At 36.3% G+C, this 20,098-nt stretch overlaps 3 protein-coding genes across 4 annotated transcripts in view; 1 reads left to right on the top strand and 2 right to left on the bottom strand.

The window, feature by feature from the left end:
• Positions 1 to 20,098, bottom strand: part of LOC126936113 (olfactory receptor 5M1) — a 270,162-nt gene that overhangs the window by 17,679 nt on the left and 232,385 nt on the right. The window contains exons 3-5 of one of the 2 annotated variants that reach the window (XM_050758559.1): positions 14,433 to 14,612; positions 13,697 to 13,800; positions 13,177 to 13,391 (exon numbers count right to left, since the gene is read on the bottom strand). The gene's annotated coding sequence lies outside the window, so the exon portion shown is untranslated. The other variant, XM_050758560.1, reaches the window with a different exon arrangement.
• LOC126936172 (olfactory receptor 1013) overlaps positions 1 to 20,098 on the top strand; it is a 134,944-nt gene that overhangs the window by 94,875 nt on the left and 19,971 nt on the right. The window lies entirely within an intron of this gene.
• On the bottom strand, positions 9,106 to 12,054 carry LOC126936129 (olfactory receptor 5AP2). The gene has a single exon (XM_050758579.1). It carries the CDS (start codon positions 11,238 to 11,240, stop codon positions 10,290 to 10,292), a length of 951 nt encoding a protein of 316 aa, XP_050614536.1. The 5' UTR covers positions 11,241 to 12,054; the 3' UTR covers positions 9,106 to 10,289.

Raw genomic sequence — 20,098 nt, 5'->3', positions numbered from 1 at the left:
TTCCTATATCCTGGGATGGGAACGCTCCCAGTTTTTCTCCTTGGCGATTGAATGGTCCAGGATAACTGGCCTTTGTGAGAATTGGGAACCTAAATTAGTGCATTTTAACCCGTTGGCTGTGCATGAACTTTTAAAGTTCTTTACTGAGCACAATTTATCACCTTAAGCGACAAAACATAATTTTTTTCCCAAACACTAAAACATAATTTCTTCTAACATGTTTAATCAAGATTTGAGAGTAGCTTGGACTAAGTGTTACAAAATGTAAAAAATAACATTACATTAGAGCTTTCACCCATTTCAATAAGCCAAGTAGAGCTATGTTTTGCAGAATCACAAAGTAGAGTATATGCAGGATTTTATAACTCTAGCAGGAAATGTGTTCACCTTGAAAAGTGTTTTGTTTATGCTTTGCATCATCATGGAAACTGGTATGTAAATGATTTGCATATTTCTCTCTCTTTTCCAAAAAGACTTATAATGAACAAACCTTTAATTGTTGCAAATTCTTGTGTCTATATATCAGGACACAATTACATGTTACATGGACTTGTGATCTATGGCTTTCTTTTAAAGAGTAGCGTTGGATTTAAAATGGTCAGTGATTGAAATAACTCTTTTGGCTTGTCTTCCTCTTTAGATAAATACCCAGTCATTACAATTTTAATCCTTTTTCCCTTCTGTGACTTGTGAGGCCTCTGTCAGTAAGGAAGGGAGGCCTAGAAATGAATCTGGTGCTGCTCTCTGGTCTTTCTTGACCTCTAATCCACCTGGTGACAGTTTGCTCTGCTGTCATCCACCATGACAAATGTACCTCAGAGTCATTTCTCTCTCTTGGCTGGACATAGCCATAGCCTTCTTATCTTCCCTGGAGACCCAGTTGCACCTCGGTTTTCACAGGAATTACAGACCTCCCTGAGGTCTGCCACTTATTATCTATTCAGAAATGGCCTGGGAAGTCAGCTATGTAGGACCCAGCTTCACTTGTGCAACACATCCTGTTCATCAAATCTTAGCTATTTGCATGTTCCCCTATTAGGGACATGCTGGAAGTTTGGAAATTTAAGTACTGTCTATGCCACATGGAAACTGAAGAAACTGTGGAAATAGCTGTGATCATAGCTGCTCAAATAAGCTAATCCCAGTGTTGACTTTGCTTTAGCTACTCAACAAGTTGATTCAGGGCCTAAGCCTAGGCAAGAGAGATTGAGACAGCCTGACTCAGAAAGATCGTCTAACTTTTTTGTTGTTTTTCCTCTCCACTCATTAGTGTGCCCATGCTGAAGAGCTAGGCCTTAGGTTTTTATTTTCTCTTGTCATAATCTACATTTTTAATGTCAATAATTACTAGTGAATAGAGTATGTGAGAGAAAGATTGTTTTAGCCCTAATGAAAGATATAATACTTTTATATTATTTTATTTTTATTTATAATAGGATTATTATGAATCTGACCCGAAGTAGTAGGACTTTACTTTGATTTCAAATGTTGATGTACTTGAGACCCAAATATTAAACATTACATGAATTAGCATATCTCTGTAGTCATAAATTACACATACCTTTGTATAAGTGGCTCATGGCAGTAAGTGTACTTGAACTAATTTTGTTTAAACTAATTACCAGTGTTTGGTTATTTATTCAATAAACTCTTCACTAAATATTAACTGTACACCCAAAACGTTGTGCAGATCTCCATAGGGAATATCAAGATGAAATTGATGTTAGCTTTATCCTCAGAGCATTTCCAATCCGTAGAAGTAATAGAATAAAAGAAAGCAAATATTGCAAGAAAGGCAGAGAAAATCAACAAAGGTTTTCAGAAAAGCCAAAGACTATTTTAACTGAGGATATAATGTGCAGTGTCACACGCAAAGGTCTTTTGATTACCAAGAATGGAAGACCTTTCTATCTGCTCTAGAATGAATCCCAATATCAAAATCTGTACCAAGTGTTTTTGCATTTACTGAAAGACACTATGTACATCTCAATTAGGGTTTTATCCATTATGATGTGACTTTTGTAAACACCTCCAGAGGGAGCCCTAATGATATGCTGTGTGGTTTCTTATCTAATGCTTCAGGAATGAGTCTCCAAAGATTAGTCATTCAGGTATAAATCCTCCCACACCGGGGACTTTGGAGTAGGATAAGAAATTACTATTCCTTCACAGGTAAGTCTAACAGTTCTGAAAATCAAGAACTCGTAAGAAATTTCTGTGATTTCTTATTTCCTCTTTTGAACATAAAATGAAATTAGTAGTGGCTGTAAGAATTGTCATGGTAAAACAAAATCATAGGCAGACAGGCCTCAGACTCTCTGATGAAGACAACAGTTAACTAGTGATATACAAGGAGGTCAAGCAGACTCTGCAAATACCCCTGACATTAGTTACAGATCCATTATTCACGACACAGCTGAGACTTAGAGTAGGCTTACAAGTTGAGCTTTAGTCAAATCTTGGAATTCAAAAACATACATTTCTCCACTAACTTGTTTACCTTCTCCAAAACTAGAGCCTTAGAATTTGACACAATAAAACATATTCTTCTATGTCTTTAATTACTTAATACAATTATTACTAAGAGGAGAGTGTCAAGAGAATTGGATAGAAATGAGGGTAAGTTTAACAGTGAGAAGGGAAAAAAAAAAAAACAGTGAACACCTTTCCATTGTCATTTCTAGGGGCTTTTCTCAGGGTTCTTCAGTTCGGTTTTGCATTGGAATATGATGGCAATGCTGTGTCCGGGCTGGCTGGGCATGGTGGTTCACACCTGTAATCCCAGCACTTTGTGAGGCCGAGGTGGGTGGATAACCTGAGGTCAGGAGTTCGAGACCAGCCTGGCCAATATAGTGAAACCCCGTCTGTACTAAAAATACAAAAAGTTAGCTGGGAATGGTGGTGGGCGCCTGTAATCCCAGCTACTTGGGAGACTGAGGCAGGAGAATCACTTGAACCCGGGAGGCGGAGGTTGCAGTGAGCTAAGATGGTACCGTTGCATTCCAGCCTAGGCAACAAGAAAAAAACTCCATCTTAGAAAAACACAAAACAAACAAACAAACAAAAACATGTTTGTATTGTCTTGTTCAAAGGGAATACATTTTTCTCTATTGTGTTTCTGTCCTTTGCCAACACTGCTATGGATTTACGGAGCTTTCACCTGACGTGTCCCACTTGGCAGAATTTTTCAGAAAATACTCTACGTGGCTTGAAGTTGTGTTTTTTCCTCCTACATTGTACACAGAGCTTTAACTCTTCCCTGTCCTAAGCATAGTTTGGTTTCTTTCCAATAGTTCCATTATTTAAAATAGAATAATTTTATATATTTAATGATTATTCTCCTCATTCTTCCCATTTTCTTACTCATCTCCATCTTGACGTGAGAGAACACCACTGAATGAAAGGTGAAAGCTGTTGGAATTTTCAACAATATGAGATGTATCCACCTGGTGTTGGCCCATGTTTTTGTGGGTTATGGTCTATGATGTGTGACTGAAAAATTCTTAGACGTCATTCACCACAAACCATCTGCAATGGCATTTTTAAAAGTGTGAACATGTTGGTGGGAATTATATTCCTTTTTTTCCCACTCCCCTCATTAGCTCATAACTTGAAACATGACCATGTCAAGGTCTACTTTCACAACTGGTGATATATAGAACACACTCTTTTCGTATGTATCCCATAAATCAAACCCTGAGCTATATGTAGTCAACAGTTGGATGGTGTGACCTTCTATGATCTCATCCTTTGCCCTCTGTTTCTTGGGTGCGAGAAGACTTGAGATAGGATCATGAAGGCTCTCAGAAAGGTTTTCTTTTTTTAAGCTTTCCAGCACCAACAGAATACTGTAAGAGCTAATATCAGAAAATGGAATACTTTATTCCAAACCAATGGAGGAAAGTTTTATATGCATTAATGATGGCAAGTTCTATATTTGGGGGCTGGAAAAAGACTTCGTGTGACAATATCTCAGAATCTACTGTAAGGGGAAAGTGTAAGCTATTGGGAATAAACCATGTGAAAAAAAAAACTTATTTAATACAAATAGGCCATTTCAGTTGTCTAGTTCAGTGCTTTCAATGTTGTCTGTGCATTACAATAGTATGAAAGTTTGTTTAAAATATCATATGATATTTAGGTGCAGCAAACCGCCCTGGCACACGTTTACCTATGTAACAAACATGTATATCCTGCACATATATCTCGGAACTTAAAATATTATATGTGTGTGTGTGTGTGTATGTGTGTCCCACCTGGGTTGGCCTACAGCCTAGGCATCAGTGTTTTTAAAAACTCTAACTTGATTCTCATGTTATCAGCCAGGGCTGATAACCACTGAACCAATGTCAGATTTGTGAATATGTGATACATAAACTAAATAAAGCAATATAGTTTTTCTTTAAAAGGTATGAACATTCCGTGTCCTCTCACCCTTGCAAAATTTTCTATGGTAAATAAGGACAACTCATTTTTGTAGCCCTGAGTCAACTCCCACCTAATTTCCAACAGTGCAAACTGAACGTTTTAGCTATTAATATGTTAAATTTTAGCTCTGGCACCATTATCACTAGCTTTGTTACTAAAACAAGCCCCTAATGATCTCTCTACCTCAAATTGCACTTCCTTCCATACATTCTTCACATGGTAGCTGGAATTTTTTGTAGTAACTTGGTCTCTACTGATAACATCTGAAAGGTAAGAGATCTGCATACCATGAAATGCCAGCTGATGTGAGTTGGCAAAGTAACATCATTAATTCATACACTAATGGTTACTTTACAGCTACTATGATTCAAACATTTGTCCAGGTTCTGGGGATATGGCAATAAATAATGTTCCTGTGTTCATATAGCTGTTCCCTCCCATTCTCATTGTCTGTTAAACTGTGGTAGTTGGTTATTTTTGAGATTTAGGTTATGTAGAATAAGTGGGATTTACATACAGTGGCCATAGTCTCCAGGAAGCTTGGAACAGTTAGTCCAACTAACTGTTGGGAAAAAGCCTCATGGCAGAATGAAATAGAGTTAGGGTAAATGGAAGTAGATTTGGTCATTTGTAAGTTTCCTTAGAGTCCTGACATCTCATGATTTGATGATTCTAAGTAGAGACATAAGAGACTGTTCTAAAAATTTTACTTAAAGAAGCTTTGACTTCCTTGTTTCTCAAACTGTAGATGAGAGGATTCAACATGGGGATGACTACTGTGTAAAAGACAGATAGCACTTTGTCTTGATCCATTGAGTAGCTGGAACTGGGATGCAGATACATGAACAGGATTGTCCCAAAGAAGATGGTGACCACCGTCAAGTGGGAAGCACAGGTGGAGAAGGCCTTGTGCATCCCTTCTGCAGAGTAGATCCTCAAGATAGCAGCAAGGATGTAGAGACAGGAAACAAGAATCAGTAGGAAACAGCTCAATTCATTAAAACTGGCAAAGGCAAAAATGACAACCTCATTGCCATGTTAGCCCGTGCTATTCAGGCCTTTCCCTCCATCACTCCCTGGAAATTGCTTTTGTTCAAGACATCATTGGTCTTGATTGCTAAATCTAATGGTGAATTCTCAGGCCTCATTTTTCTAGATGTATCAATAACATTAACATAATTAATTACCTACCACTCTAAAACGCTTCTTTCTGTACTCTTCCAGAACATCAAGCTCTCTGTTTTTTCTTCCTGCTACATGGCTTGCTCCTTCTGTCTCCGTTCCTTGTTCCTCCTCTTCTCCCTCTTTGTGTGGGAGTGTCTCAGAGCCTCCTCCTTCTCTATTTCCACTATACCCAGGTGCTCTTGTTGTCTGATGGTTTTAAATATTGTCTGTGTACTTGTACCTTCTGAGCCACATCTCTAGTCCTGTCCTCTTTTCCAAACTCCAGGCTTATAATTTAACTGCTTACATCTCCATATGCCTATGAAACGGCAACTTAACATGACCAAAACTGAATTCCTCATATCCTCCTCTTATTTGCTCCAAACATAGCACTCCCCATCTCAAGTCAATGACGGCTCCATGCTTTCATTTGCACAGATAAAATTAAATAAATAGACAAAAATGTTGGCTAAATGATATTTTCTCTTTCTTACATGTTGGATAGCCAGTCGATCAGATTATCCCATTGGATTTTCCTTTAAAAGATTTGTATCCTAAGCCAGCTATCTCTGCCACTTTCATTGCCACTAAATACCAAGCTGTCTTTTACTTACATTGTTACAGTAGTCTTTTAAACTGATTCTCCTATCTCTAAAATAGCTAAAATTCTATTCTATAACCTCTTTAAAAAGTTGCAGCCATTCTTTAAGTCTCTTATTTTTGCATAAATATATATGTACATACATATGATCAATCACATTATATATGTAATAAATGTATAAGGTGATGTAAAAGCTATATTTTCTCTGATATATATGGTCCTCTGAGTGTATGGGTATGTTATGTGTGTCTGTGTACATATTTATATATATATGTGTATAAACACACACACATACATATAAATATATATGAGGGAAGAAACTTGTTTAGCTTTTGTAACTGTTTTCCCACCATGTGTACATAATATAGATTCATATTTAGAAAAATATATGTGGAGTGGCTTACAGTCCATTTATTACAAAAGAGCATTGGATATATCATCCCTCATGGACATATGGATTGCAACAAACTTAATCAAGATAGAATTATCCTTGTATTAAACATAAATTTGAACTAAGGAATATTAACTTGTTTGATGTCACAGAGCAAGCGCAACTAAAATTCAAGAAAAAGCTTGAAAATTGTTATCAGTTTATCAATTTATGTATTTAATGGCATAAAAGTATTCAATTTAAGGTTTTTCCTAGAGAATTAAATATGTCTTTGGGTTTTGGCTCCCTTTATATAAAAAATTAATTAAATTTTCATAGTTTTACATCACACACATTTGTGTATATATACATGTATACATACATTCCTGTATGTATGGGTATATATATGTTGAATATTCTATGAAATTGTTTCTAGTGATTCTAAATCTCCCTATTTTAAAACAATTTATGTTCACAGTTTAGTTGACAATATTAAATTTTGTATTTCAGACATATTTAATTTAAGATGTTTAATCCAAATTTCTTAAATTTTTTTAAGCCCTCTTGAAACTTTCTACATTGGAACAAGTTATGATAAATTACATGATCTTACCTTCTGTCCTTAAGTAATATTCACTGAAAATAGTGGTTCTTATTAATTTACTTTTGTTTTGTAGGAATACAGGTTTTCTGTTTCCAACAGTCAGATTTATGGCTTTGAAAAACTGTGCAAATGACATAAGGGAATCAACTATGGCAGAATTCTTTTTAATTTTATCCTTTAATTAAACTTTGTTTAATTAAAGGATAAAATGCACTGCTTTTGAATCCAAGGCCCAAGATCAAGTCTTATTAAGGCTGTCATCATTCTCTGGAGATTAGTCTCTGTTAAACACTAAAAAGTCTAAAGTCTGAAATATGCCAATCCATAATTAAAAAGTGAATTCATTTTTCACTGAGGTAATTGAACTAATTTTTCCCCAGTGCATCATTTATACCTGAAAGAGTATCTTAGGAATTTAGAGAAGAACAAAAAGTATTTCATGATCCAGAGGCTCCACTGAACACAGCATTGAATTAAATCTATAGGATTGATCAGATCCTGCCTCCAACCCTCAGAATTCCACTTAAAATACAATTCTTATTCATTTCTACTAGAATATGGCTTTCATTTCATAAACTTCTTTATTCACTCAAAAAATATTAATAAGTTTGTTTCATGAAGCAGACACCACCCTTGGTACTACTAAAATAGCCAAGAAAATTAATCTTGCCCATTCCCTCTTGCATCTTACCATGTGGCATTGGTAGGAGACAACTATTACAAAGTAATTTGAAAAACTAAAACACAAAACCTCTTTATGAGCTACTATGCCTTATGTGATCTGCCTTCCTTTCTCAGAATCTTCCTGATTGCTGTTCTTTACCTCCTTTAGTTTTCTCTCTTTGGTTCACATATATTTGTATATTTGTCTCTTTGCAATTCTTTTGACAAACCAAAAAGGATCTTGCCTTGGAGCCTTTGTGTTTAATGCATGTGTACACAGAAAGCTGTTCCACAGACATTCACATGGTATCATCCCTATCCAGGCATTGCTCAGGTGTTCCTCAACAGAGAGCTGTTTTCTCACTCCATTTTATTGCCCTCTTTGTTTTTCTTCAAAACGCCATTTATGTTTATGTGAAATGCACACACACATTCGCACATGCATAATACATTTGACAGAGACAATACAATCTCTCTCACTTAAATATAAGTTTATTGAGATAAGAAACTTGGTTTTCTTACCTGTTATATCTCCAGTATAAGTTACATGCAAGTTATTCAACAAATATTTAAAGGATTATGAGTAAAGGTATAAAAGTTGCCAATTTTCTTGCTCCAGCACAAACTAAAGAAATATAATAGTAAGTTGGTACAAAAATATTACGGTTTTTGCTATTTTTTTAAGTATTGCAAAAAACTGCAACTACTTTTGCAGCAACCTAATAGAAAATACAATCTGTGACTTAATATTGAGATAATTTTAAGTCCAAAGACATAAGTATGATTTGCAGGTATAGTCTCGTCTAGTAGTACAAAAGGTGGGATTGTTTTACATATGTCTGACTATCATAACCAAGAAGAGAAAACTAATTTCTTAATCCTTTAATGTATCCAAAGTCCCTACATGCCAGGTTGTTAATTAAATACATGAATTCAGAACTTGGGTGAGAGATCAAGGCTAGAGATACAGGTTTTGGAATCATGGCACAGTTCTTAGGTCACCCAAGAATTAAGTGCAGGCTGAGAACCAAACGTCAAAACTATGACTTTTGCTCCAAGATATAAAGGTCAGCATGAGATGGAGGAAAAAAGACAAATGCTCACTGGGAAGAGGTAGGAGTGAAAGAAGGAAAAACAGAAGAGTGAGGTGATATAGAAACCTATATAGGGGTATATCAAGGCAGGTGGAGGAATTAATTGCCACAAATCCTGAGATATCAAGTAAAAGTGAGACAGAGAAGTGATCTTTGGATAAAGTAGCATTGAGTTGTCATGTGTCCTCGATAAGATTAGCCTCAATGGATATATGTTACAGAAATACAACTGGACCATGATATAGTGTTAATAAGATAGGAGGAAGTCAGGGCAATGAGTAGAGGTAGTTCTTTTGGAAAGATTAATTATAGAAGGGAGTAGGGATAAATTAATAAGTTGGTGACTGGATGGGACTTACTGTCACGGACACTGTGAAGAAGGTGGCACTAGAAAATATTTGTATATAAATGAGGATATTATGATAGAGTTTGAGATACTAATGCTTGGGGAGAGTAGAGGTATAATTTCAGAAGTAAAATCCGTGGAAAACTCCAAAGACATGAAAGAGCTGGTCTTAGGTAGAAGCAGAGATACATTATCCATAATGACGTGAGGGGAGAAAGAGAGCATTTATAAAGATTTAGAGGTGGTAAGGTGAGGATGATCATATCTTCCCCCACCCCCGCCGCCCTCCGCCCTCAGGACGAAGTATGAGGAAAGTTCAGTAGCACAGAGTAAAGTGATGATGAATTCTCTCTAATTGTATTAAGCAGTTTAAATGGGGGACACATAGAAGAAACAACTAAATTTAATTAAATGGGTATTTAGACAGATGAGCAAAGTGGAGGGAGGGTGGAACCATGGAACTGAACATAACTGATAGCGCATCATGATGTGATAGACCGTGGAATCTCAACTGGGCAATGAGTGAAATGCAGACATAAGACAGTGATGAATAATGATAAAGTACAAATGTCCTTAGAGCGGTGATTTAAGAGAAAAATTAAGGGATAAATATGATAGCAGATGAACCAGAATAAAAATAAATATGAAGGAGAATGCAAGTTCTGATACAGTTTCGGATGTGTTTGAGAGAAACCTTAGTTAACAATTGAAAGTGGAAGTTATTGGGATATGACATGAGAGGGCTCTTCAGGTGGTTAGGAGGAAATAGTTCTTCCTTTGTGGTCTCTAACGAATATTTTATTTATTATTCATTTATTTATTTATTTATTTATTTATTTTTGAGATGGAGTCTCTGTGTGTGTGTGTGTGTGTGTATATATATGATACTAGGGTATTAAAAAGTATACTTCATCTTAAATTATCTACTTTAACACAGAGAAACAGCTTAAACAATCAGAGAATACAATTAACATGAAAATGTGTTTTCTTCTTCATAACAAATGATGCGTGACATGGCTTTACAAGATGTGTTTCTGTAAGATCTTCTTTAGGGCGTTTTTTACATCCTTATTTTTTAAACTATAGATGAGGGGATTTAGCATAGGGATTATTACTGTATAAAAGACAGAGACAACCTTGTCCTGCTCCATTGAGTAGCTAGATGTAGGGCGCAAATACATGAAGAGGATTGTTCCAAAGAATATGGTGACAGCCATGAGGTGAGAGGCACAGGTGGAGAAGGCTTTGTGCCTGCCCTCTAACGAAGGCATCTTCAAGATGGCAATGAAGATACACAGGTAGGAAATGAGGACAATCATAACACAGCAGATGACATTAAAACTTGAGAAAGCCATGATCACAATGCCATTGACATGGGTATCAGAGCAAGAGAGTTTGAGCAGCGGTGGAGTATCACAGTAGAAATGGTTGATCCTATTAGAGCCACAAAAGGACAATCTAAAAGTCATCCCTGTGTGTATGGCTGCATTTCCAAAACCTGCTAGGAAGGAGGTAGCTATTAGCCAAAAGCAAATTCTCCCAGACATGAGTACTGGGTAGAGCAGGGGATTCCAAATGGCTGCGTAGCGGTCGTATGCCATCATTGCCAACAGGAAGCACTCAGTCCCCAGGAAGGAGCCAAAGAAGTAGAACTGGGCAGCACATTCATGAAAAGAAATGGCCTTATTCTCAGCCATGAGGTTCACCAGCATCTTGGGAGTGACGGAAGAAGAGTAAGAGGCATCCACAAAAGAGAGGCTACTGAGAAAGAAGTACATGGGAGTGTGGAGACAGAGATCAATCTTAATCAATACAATCATCCCCAAATTGCCCACCATGGTTGCCATATAGATTAACAGAAATAATGCAAAGAGGACCCCTTGTAGATCTGGATTGTCAGAAAGTCCTAAGAGGAGAAATTCTGTCAATTCTGTTTGATTTCTGCCTCGAACCTCTTTCATAAGTCTCATCCTTTGAGCTGCAATAAGAAAGAAGATCCACAGTGGAATTTAGTCAGATGAATACATGATGGAGCTATAATATATTTTTAGTGAAACATAAATTCCAACAGAAGAGCAAAAAGTGAAAAGCATAGTAAAAGGTATGTTGGATTTGATGTCAAATCAAAAGACTTGTAGCATAGTACTAGGTGTGCTGCCTACTAACAAATGACTGAAGCAAGTGGTTTAGTATCTATTAACTACAGTCATTCCTAGATTTAACTATTTATTGAATAATTAAAATAACTTATTCTTAAGATGTTATTGCCATAATTACTTGTGATAAATATATTAATTTATATATTGACATACCCTCCAGACGGAACTACTGGAGAAGGATAATAGAATGAATTCAGGCCACTGACAATTCCTCCTCAGTACTAATAGAATGAAGAAAAATCTTGAAAGTTAACAAAATTAATCAATAGTGCCAGACAAGAAAAATAGTTGGGCTGGGCATGGTGGCTCACACCTGTAATCTCAGCACTTTGAGAGACAAAAGCAAGGCTGATCACTTGAGCTCAGAAGTTCAAGACCAGCCTGAGCAATGTGGCAAAATCTCATCTCTACAAAAAAAAATTTTTTAAATAGCTGTGGGTGGTGGCTCATGCTTGTGGTCTCAGCTACTCAGGAGACTGAGGTGGGAGGATTGCTTGACCCTGGGAGTTCGAGACTGCAGTGAGCTGGGTTTGTGCCACTACACCAGTCCAGCCTGTGCAATAGAATGAGACCGTGTCAAAAAAAAGAAAAAGAAAAAGAGGGGGGGGGAAGAAAGAAAGAGAGGGAGAGAAAGAAAGAAGGAAAGAAAGAGAGGGAGAGAAAGAAAGAAGGAAAGAAAGAGAAAGAAAGAAAGAAAAAAAAAAGAAAAAGGAAAGAAAGAAAAGAAAAGAAGAGACGGAAGGAAGGAAGGAAGGAAGGAAGGATAAAAATAACTCTTAGGATACAGGAAGAACTTTAAAAATGTCTGGCCAAAGAAGAAAACAAATAGAGAATATTCCCACACAGCCAGTACAGTTCGAACCCCCCTCTGATTTCCCAGGATAAACATCTACAGAGAACAGAAGACGTTCAGTTAACTAGTAATTTTCCATAATTCACTCTAATATTTAGAGAATCCGATTATAAGAATGAGTAGGCATCCCTGAAAAAAATGACAGAAGTAGCCAAGGCAGTGAAAATCTCTAATACTCAGAGTCACAAGTTCTCAAGAGAACCAGAAAACATCAGAAGTAGCACATGTAATTTTTCAGCCATCATACTGAATCAGGGGAATAATTGAATACCAAGTAATCAAAATGGAGATAAGAGTCACCCTTTGCAAGGTGTAATGAAGATAAATAGAGGACATGACAAGTAAAACAAATAAAAAAGAAAATTCAGAATAGATGCCTAGATCTTCCAAATCAAAGTTTAAACACCACCAGTGGAATTATTCTCCACTTTAACTCAAATCCCCACCCCTTCCATGATCTCAGATTATTGAACAAAAGTTTAAACTTTACCAAGCTAATTGTTAAAATCTATCTCAGAAGATAAGACAGAGGTAAATCTTTTACTACTCACAGAAAGAGGTTATTTGATACTGCCTAAATGAAAAACATGCGGTCAAAGTGACCCAGTACCCTTGCTTAGCATTGAAGATAAAGAAGTTTCTAAAAACAGTGATAGAGCGGGAAGGAACTGGTTCTATTATCACAGACAGTGCCATAAACAGAAGCACCTATTTATGCTGGGCTCCACCTAATTGTCATTGAGATAGAGGCTCAATACCCTAATCAATAATTAAAACTGACATTTTGAAAGAATTCCATAACAATTTCAAAAAGTGTCATTGCACCCACTATCTTATATAAGCCTTACCACAAATCAGTGAAATAAATTATCAGGTAATATCCCAAGAGTATACGTAATATCGTCTTTTGTTAGATGAGGCCAGCAAAGTGTGGGGGTTCTGAGCCAACCAGTGGTGAATCCTGAGCTAGAACGTAGGTCTCTTGATGCTAAATTATTTGCTGTTCTTCAGCACCACATTGCCTCCATCTGTATTTCACTGGCATAGATACACAGCCTAGGTCCTCTTTCTTGAAGTAAACTTGCTGTTTGAACTTCAAAGAACAGCATCTTTAGAAGAAATGGAAAAAAAAAAAAAAGGAACATCTTTCTTCTGTCCTTCTCAAACAAAGTTTCTCTGAGAGCATTAACAGAAATATTGCACAGAATAAAATGTCTTAGATGTGCTAAACATGCGACATAAGTAATGATGAGTAAAATGTAAGTATTGACATGTGCGAAAATCTGTTGATGATTTCTTATGCTCTACAAGCACTTTATTAACTGTTTCGCTTGTTTATTTAAATTCTATGTAAAAGGCATTTATCACCCCCCTTTTGTAGATAGGAAATGTAAGGTATGAAAGGTTAACTTACCCAAAGTCTCTCGGGGCTCTCAAAGTTAGCCTAACAACGTCTAAATGTATGTCCAGCCAATGTACCTTTCATTCTTTTAACATTTGAGGTCGTTTAGAAAAGCTCTGTCAATAACAGATATGAGCACTGATAGACAAAGAGATTGATATTGTGATTCTCAGAGATTTATTAATACTTTAAAATACATTTGGTTAAATAAAAATGTCGTATATCCTAAAGAGAAAATATAATTACAGTTGATGAAAATTGTCTTTCTTAGGACTCACATATATTAATCAGCAAGATAGCAAAATATTATTTGTTTTCCATCTGCTGGTATAAATAACACACTTCTGTCTCCCCCTCTATTCTGATAAGTATTTTTCCTGCTTCAGTGCAGGATTTCCCCAGGCTCTGCTGAGATTTTTCAGTCAATTCTTTAGCCCAGAGATTCCTTAGCCAGAGATCTGGGCTCCCAATTTCTAAGAGTTTCTAAAAATAATACTAAAGTTTCATGATATATTTCTTTTATTTAAAAGATCTTTAAAATAATACTTATTGCTGCTTATATTTTTCCTAATGGCTATATATTTTGCAAAAAATAACACATACAACATTTATTTTACATTCTTTTCTTAGCGACTCAATGCTCTTGGAATTTTGTGTTGATAAGCGATTGAGGAAATTAACAGGATTGTGAATTTTTCTTCAGGATAGTAAGTTAAATAGACAGAAACCTTTATATCTCTTGTCTTACCTTTAGTAACTGTTTGATTTCTACTTGATCCCTTTGCTTGCTCCTGTCCAATGCTTAAATTCACTGAAAAGAAAGCAGATTAAAAAAAAGAGAGAGAAATCTTTCTTCTTAGAGGAAGCATTCACGCTAATTCTCCCAGGGTAAGCAGGAGATATAGCTGGAACAGATTCTGTAGAACACCTGTAAAAGAAGTAGGACAACTGAAACTGTTTACCTCTTCCTTGTGATGTTACTCTGCATTCAGCAGAGATTGAGTCTTTTGTTCCTTTACTTTTCTTTAAAGATAATATCGCAATTTTTTATATCAGAGTAAAATACATTTCAGTATACAGAGTGTATCACGCAGTGCAGCTGTCATATCAATTGCAGTTAATTTCAGTTGTGGAGTCTCTAGAATTGACACTCCAATAAGCATCCTAACTTAAGTAAAATATATTTCTTGTTAGTTGGTCTTCAGGGACTGTGTCTCTCATGTCACCTCATCGTAATCTGCTTATTTGTCACCTCTGAAATTAAGAAAATCACAGGTCTTTTTCATTTTCTCTACTTTACTCTTGGGACACCTGGGCCCAGCAGAGAATGAATTTGAGCCCCATATTCCTAACCACCATGAACCATCCTTCTTCTGTCTCCCCTGATAGCTAGAGGTTTGCCCTTGGGAGAATCAAAAGAATCCACAAAAGAGCAGATGAGCTCTACCTGGGGCCCCATCTTCTATAAGTGTACATGTTAGCAGTTAGGCTACCTGGATAGTGGTGACGGAGGTACACAAAAGAGGAAGGTCTTGGCTTGGAAATCTGATTGTATGACTTTGGGCGTTTCACTAAATCTTTGTGTCTTAGCTTTTTCCTTTCTAATATCTACCTTATAGGGTGACTCTGGAGAGAAAATAATTTAACAAATGTGAATTGCTGCATCCAATACATATAATAATTAATAAATGAGTTTCCCTTACCCTTACATTCTTCCCCACTCTCCAGAGTAAGAAATAGTTATCAGTAGTCAGGCACAGTGGCTTATGTCTGTAATCCCAACACTTTGGGAGGCCAAGGCTGGTGGATCACCTGAGGTCAGGAGTTCAAGACCAGCCTGGCCAATATGGCAAAACCCTGTCTCTACTAAAAATATAAAATTAGCCTGGCATAGTGGTGTGCATCTGTAATCCCAGCTACTTGGGAGGCTGAGGCAGGAGAATCACTTGAACTCGGGAGGCAGACATTGCACTGAGCTGAGATGCTGCCCCTGCACTCCAGCCTGAGCGACAGAGCGAGACTACGTTAAAAAAAAAATAGAAAACAAAAGCCAACAACAAAGGAAATAGTTATCAGCCTATGTAGCCTACATTGAGACATATGGGGTGCCCTATTGTCCAAAGATATCTTCCATATAAAAGACATAGAATCTGAAACAAATTCATCAATACCTAATCATCATTCACATTATTTATGCTGCTTTGAGAAGGCACTTTAATTAATCCATCTCTCTGTATTATTTAGTCAGTGCAATTTGCATGAATTGCTGAGAGACATAAAGACTTTACAACTGTTTTGTTTTATGTCAAGCAATTCAGACAAGAAATATTTGCATTACTTTGATTAAGTCTTGACCTTCTTGCTTTTTAAATTAATACCTTGAAGGAAAAATGCAGTACGGTTCCTATCAATTCACGGCCTCAAACAGAACTAGTAAATGAGACTCTTTATTCAATAAATAAGTAAATAATCTCAATAAGTGTAAATTAGTTGCTACATGAGAACAAAGTGTGATGATTTAAGTGAGATTAAGGTTTGCGCAATTGGAGTATGGATGGAGGTGGGAAGAAAGATCGTATGGCACAAGGAGGTCAGTGGTAAGGGACATAGAATATCAAGATTTCAGGTAATAATGGAGTGGTGGAATGAGACTTGTAGGCATGAGGGAGTAATTAGGACCTGGACAGGATAGGTTGTAGGACCTAATCAGCCCCAGGCTATAAAGAGCTTCAAAACAAGAAGAGAATTCAACAAGTGTCATTAAGGAGGCACCAGATGATGGCATGTCTCCCTGCCACTAGGATGTGAACCGATCAGAAGTCAGGATGAAATGAAATCTCCATGAAGAATTTGGAGAATTCACACTGGTGACAGAATTTTGAGCTCAGTATTGTAAAGAATGAATCACTGACAGTTAAGTTGCAATGAATATTTTATAAAGAACCAAGGGATCCCCACAGGCCAATAACCAAGCAACAAGCATTTATTGGGCAACTAATAGAAGAAATCATGACTAATAAAGATGTGACCTCCACTCCAGAGAGCTTACACATTAATGCATATCATGAATAATGGTGAGAACCTGTTCAGCCAGCCCTTTCCTTAGTCATAGGATAAAAGACTGGGCCAAGTGATAATAGCAGCTAACATTTCCTGGGCATGTACTGCTTGCCAAATGCCCCCTTAAATACACGTGTTTTCTGATGCATGCATCCTCCATCACAGATAAGTTGGATCTTCAAAAGGAACCTGTCTAAATAGTTAATTCAGATCAGAAATGGGATTCAAACAGTTTTTTTCATACTCCAGAATGTGTATTGCTAGCCATTTTGTGTTTCTGCAGTTCAAAAGTAGCAAAGAGTTTGTGGGAAAAAAAAATCCTTCTGTTTTAAATATGGATAACACATAAACTACAATAACGACTAATGGCTTATTTTATGTGCTCTGGGCAATATTGGAAACCTCTGGAGTAGTGTCTTGATGACAGTAGTTGCTGAGAGAAGGAGTGAATTATAGGTATTAGGAGTGGAAAGGTGGAGGGGCTAAACTTCTAACAGTGAATTTTATCATCCCTTAGTTAAGAATTACTTTAATATCAGATGCCTACAACTTAAAGGCAATCTCAGTGGAGGTGATTTTTTTCTCTTTTAGAGACATTATGGAAATTTTTGGCTGTCATAGTGACAGAGGGATATACTGTAGAATCTAGTGAGTGGGAGGCAAAAATACAGAAAGACTGCAAGCTATAAGACAGTCCCAAAGCACAAAAATTGCCCATTCCCTCTGGAATTTTTAAGTATCCTGCTAGTTATGCACTTGATAGAATTGTCTAAGCCTTTTAGATAGATCTACCTCCATTTTACATGTAAATACATTTTATATATAAATATGAATATTGCTGCATGACTTTTTATGTAACAAATTTGCCATAAATGTATCTATTAAGTAACTCTAGGGGAAAAATGGTTTGGAGCTTTACCAAGAGCTGTTCATCGTTTCAGAAATGTATGTCCTCAGTTATAAGGTAGCAAAACTGCTTGAGGTGCTTATAGGACAAACCTGTACCAGCCTGCATTTATAGTCACATTTATGGGGATTACATATACATACAAGCATCTGCCTTTGCATTATGTAGTTATGCCTGACCAATTAGTAACTAAAATAAGCATTAAATTGTTTATTATCAATTACTTTCCTTTTATTTTTCCTCTTTAAATTAGGCATGTAGGGAAATAATAGTCTCTGGGAATGTCACAGCTCTCTTTCAGGAGCACAGAAGGGGCAAGCTAAAATACTTGCTATAAAAAGATGGCATTGGGTCAAAAAGGGTATAGGACCACTGTTGCAGAGGAAGTTTATGTGCCAGTCACCAACCATTAACAGGATTTCATCCATATAGATTTTATATCACCTGGCCAAACCAAGAAGAGGAATTCCCTTCTTAGGCCTTATAAATTTATTTTATCTTAAAGAAAGCTTTATTTGTCTTGTATAAAGTATGGCTACATTCCACTATGCAGCCATCAAAAAGAATGAGTTAATGTCCTTTGCAGGGACATGGATGAAGCTGGAAACCATTGCTCTCAGCAAACTAGCAAAGAACAGAAAACCAAACACCGCATGTTCCAACTCATAAGTGGGAGTTGAACAATGAGGACACATGGACACAGGGAGGGGAATATCACACACCAGGGCCTGTTGGGGGCTTGGGGGCAAGGGGAGGGAAAACATCAGGACAAATACCTGATGCATTCAGGGCTTAAAACCTAGACGACAGGTTGATGGGTGCAGCAAACCAACATGGCACATGTATACCTATGTAACAAAACTGCACGTTCTGTACATGTACCCCAGAACTTAAAGTAAAATCTTTAAAAAAAAAAAAGTATGGCTATATTCCAATACACCAAACATTAAATACTACTACTGTTACTGCCACTACTACTACAGGAGAAAGAGCTTAGTAAATTAGCAAAATGTGAAATTGATGTAATAGCCTTCATATAAGCCAGCAAATTTCCAATTAGAAAATGTAAATGGAAGAGAAGATTCCCACTTATGATTTTCAAACATAAAATACCTAACTATTAACCAAATGAGAAATGTGCAAAAACATCTGTGAGAAAAACTGTAAAACTCCAGAAAGATACAAAAGTAGACTTGAGCACATATGAGGACATATGTGCTCTTAGATAGCAAGATTGGAGTGCATAAAGGTGGCAGTTGTCCAAAAGTTAATTCATAAATTTTACATTGTTCTAATCAGAATACCTTCCTTAAATATGTTGACTATAAAGTTTATATGGAAGGTTTTTTTAAAAAATTCTAATATAGCAATGAAAACCCTTGAAAAAGAGAACAAATGAAAATGGGGTTAGACCTACCTACTGGTATAAAATACATCAGGAAGCTTGTATAATTAAAACCATGTATTATTGATAAATGATTTGGGTAGACATAGCAAATAAACAGAAAATAGGGAAAATAAAGATAAAGACCCAATGAGATGAAAGTAAAATTCAAGATGTAATAACAACACCTCCAAAACATTAAAGGAAAAGTAAATTTTTAAATAAATGCCATTTAGGCAATTGGATAGCCTTATGGAGAAATATAAATTTCTTTTACCATACACTATCAAAATATTAACAAATCAAATTATAAATACAGAAAAATTAAGCCATACTAGAACTAAAATAAACATGATGAATTATTTAACAATTGATGTGAATTTGAATATAAATAGAACTCAAAATCCAGATATGATCAAATTAAAAATTGATAAATTTGGTAACATGAAGGAAACAGAAAGGAAGGAAAGAAAAAAGACCTGTTGAATGGTAATAAATATCTTAACAAAAATCAGAAGATAAATGATAAAGTGGAGAAAAGGTATACCTTATACACCAGGCCAAACAAATGTCTCCAATATATAAAGAATACCTAAAAGCTATGAAGAGAAAGATTAATAAAGACATCCAAAAGACAGAAGAAATGTGCACCGATAAAATTAGACACACAAAAATAGAAATGCAAATAAATTACACTTTAATATTTTCAAAAGTTCAGTCTTTGTAACAGCCAGGATCCAGTCAGGAGACAGAAAACCACATGGTAATTCTAACAGACAAAATTTAATATAGAGAATTATCACCTGGTAACAGTAAATTATCAAGTGATTGAGAAAAGTCTAAAGTAAACAGGAAGAATAGACACAGAGCAGCCACTGCCTCTAGAGCTGAGGGGAGCATCCACAGCAGGAAAAAATAAAATAAAAGACCCCCACCCCTCCTTTATGGCTCCTTTTGATGTGGTTGTACTGGGTGCTGCTGTGTTCTGCTCCATGGCAGGGACATTCCCTGGCCAGGCCTAGCAAGCAAGAAACCACCCAGTAGGATTAATTTACCATGTCCA

Source organism: Macaca thibetana, chromosome 14 (assembly GCF_024542745.1).
Source record: "Macaca thibetana thibetana isolate TM-01 chromosome 14, ASM2454274v1, whole genome shotgun sequence".
Taxonomy (NCBI): domain Eukaryota; kingdom Metazoa; phylum Chordata; class Mammalia; order Primates; family Cercopithecidae; genus Macaca; species Macaca thibetana.
The sequence above is the reverse complement of the archived record's forward strand: the minus strand, read 5'-3'. Positions and strand labels throughout refer to the sequence as shown.